This window comes from Apis dorsata, unplaced genomic scaffold (genome assembly GCF_000469605.1).
Source record: "Apis dorsata unplaced genomic scaffold, Apis dorsata 1.3 scaffold_102, whole genome shotgun sequence".
NCBI classification, from domain to species: domain Eukaryota; kingdom Metazoa; phylum Arthropoda; class Insecta; order Hymenoptera; family Apidae; genus Apis; species Apis dorsata.
This window is the reverse complement of record NW_006263400.1, coordinates 288,121-289,859: the sequence shown is the minus strand read 5'-3', so window position 1 is coordinate 289,859 and position 1,739 is coordinate 288,121. Positions and strand designations below refer to the sequence as shown.

The 1,739-nt window shown below is 27.6% G+C and overlaps 1 protein-coding gene across 2 annotated transcripts in view; it reads left to right on the top strand.

Moving 5' to 3' along the window:
• Nucleotides 1-1,739, top strand: part of LOC102675036 (sphingosine-1-phosphate lyase) — a 3,062-nt gene extending 1,323 nt beyond the window's left edge. For both annotated transcript variants that reach the window (XM_006612270.2, XM_031508804.1), the window contains exons 4-9: nt 36-244; nt 334-570; nt 636-845; nt 935-1,173; nt 1,234-1,501; nt 1,591-1,739. In XM_006612270.2, coding sequence (XP_006612333.1) covers nt 36-244; nt 334-570; nt 636-845; nt 935-1,173; nt 1,234-1,501; nt 1,591-1,719 — 1,292 coding nt within the window. In that variant the 3' untranslated portion in view covers nt 1,720-1,739. The remainder of the gene's footprint in view (nt 1-35; nt 245-333; nt 571-635; nt 846-934; nt 1,174-1,233; nt 1,502-1,590) is intronic.

Here is a 1,739-nt window from a genome sequence, read left to right as displayed (position 1 = left end):
TATATATATATATATATATATGTATCATCATTTAGGTGATTACAATTGGAAAGATGGTAAAGTATCTGGAGCTATATACAGAGTTGATACTAATCTCTTACAATTAATGGGAGATATTTATAGCATTGCGTCATACACAAATCCATTACATCCCGATGTTTTTCCTGGTATATGCAAGATGGAAGCAGAAGTAGTTAAAATAGCTTGCAATTTGTTCCATGGGGATAATGCTTCTTGTGGTACTGTAAGTTGTTTTCATCCTTAAACATTAATAATAATAAATATGCAAAATAAAATAAATACAAAATTTAAAATATAATAAGATGTTTTCAGATGACTAGTGGTGGTACAGAATCAATTTTATTGGCATGTAAAACATACAGAGATTATGCAAGACATGTAAAAGGTATAAAAAATCCTGAAATAATAATGCCAGTAACAGCACATTCTGCTTTTGATAAAGCTGCTCAGTACTTAAAACTTAAAGTACGTTCCGTACCTGTTAATCCACATAGTTATACCGTTTGTATTAAATCTATGGAAAAAGCTATTACAAGAAATACAATAATGGTAAGAAAATTATTTTTAGGATTAGGATTCCAATGAATATATTAGAATTAATATAGCTATAATAGTTAATAGGTTCAGCACCAAATTTTCCATATGGAACAATGGATAATATTCAAGCAATCTCTGACTTAGGAGTAAAGTACAACATCCCTGTTCATGTCGATGCTTGTCTTGGTGGATTTTTAATATGTTTTATGAAAGATGCAGGCTTTGATATATCACCTTTTGATTTCAAACTTCCTGGAGTCACAAGTATATCAGCTGATACACATAAAGTATATAAATAATATTTAAACTATTGTACAGTATACCTCTATTTCTAATTATTTTATTAATAATACAAGTTTATTTTTATATTTTTTAGTATGCTTATGCTCCAAAAGGTTCTTCACTTATTCTTTATAAAAATAAGAAGATAAGACATTATCAATATACCATAACTACTGATTGGCCTGGTGGTATTTATGGCTCTCCAACTGTAAGTGGTTCAAGAGCTGGTGGAGTCATAGCATCATGTTGGGCTACATTAATGTATTTTGGTTATAATGAATATTTAGAATCAACAAAAAAAATTATAAAAACTACCAGATATATTGAACAGAGGTATATATTTTAAATTTTTATCAGAAATTTCATAATAATCAAATATTGAAATTTTTATAGATTGAGAAAATTAAAAGGAATTTTTATTTTTGGTACACCTGCTACATCAGTTATTGCATTAGGATCAAATGATTTTCATATTTATAAACTTTCTGAAGCTTTAAATGCAAAAGGATGGAATTTAAATACACTTCAATTTCCTTGCGGTGTACATCTTTGTGTTACATATGTCCATACACAGTCAGGTGTAGCAGATCAATTTTTAAATGACGTTGAAACTGAATTAGTAGAAATTTTAAAAAATCCAGAAACTCCTATTGAAGGAAAGGTATATATAAAACAATTCAATAAATCAAATAAAATTATTATAAAAGTTCTATAAATAATATGTTGTAAATAATAAATATTCTTTTTCAGTTTGCAATTTATGGTATGAGCCAGAGTATACCAGATAGAAGTATCGTTGGTGATTTTGCAAAATGTTTCTTAGATTCCATGTATTTTACACCTGAAAATCAATCAATTAGCAATGGTCCAAGTATTTAAAGTGATTGGATTATTATAAT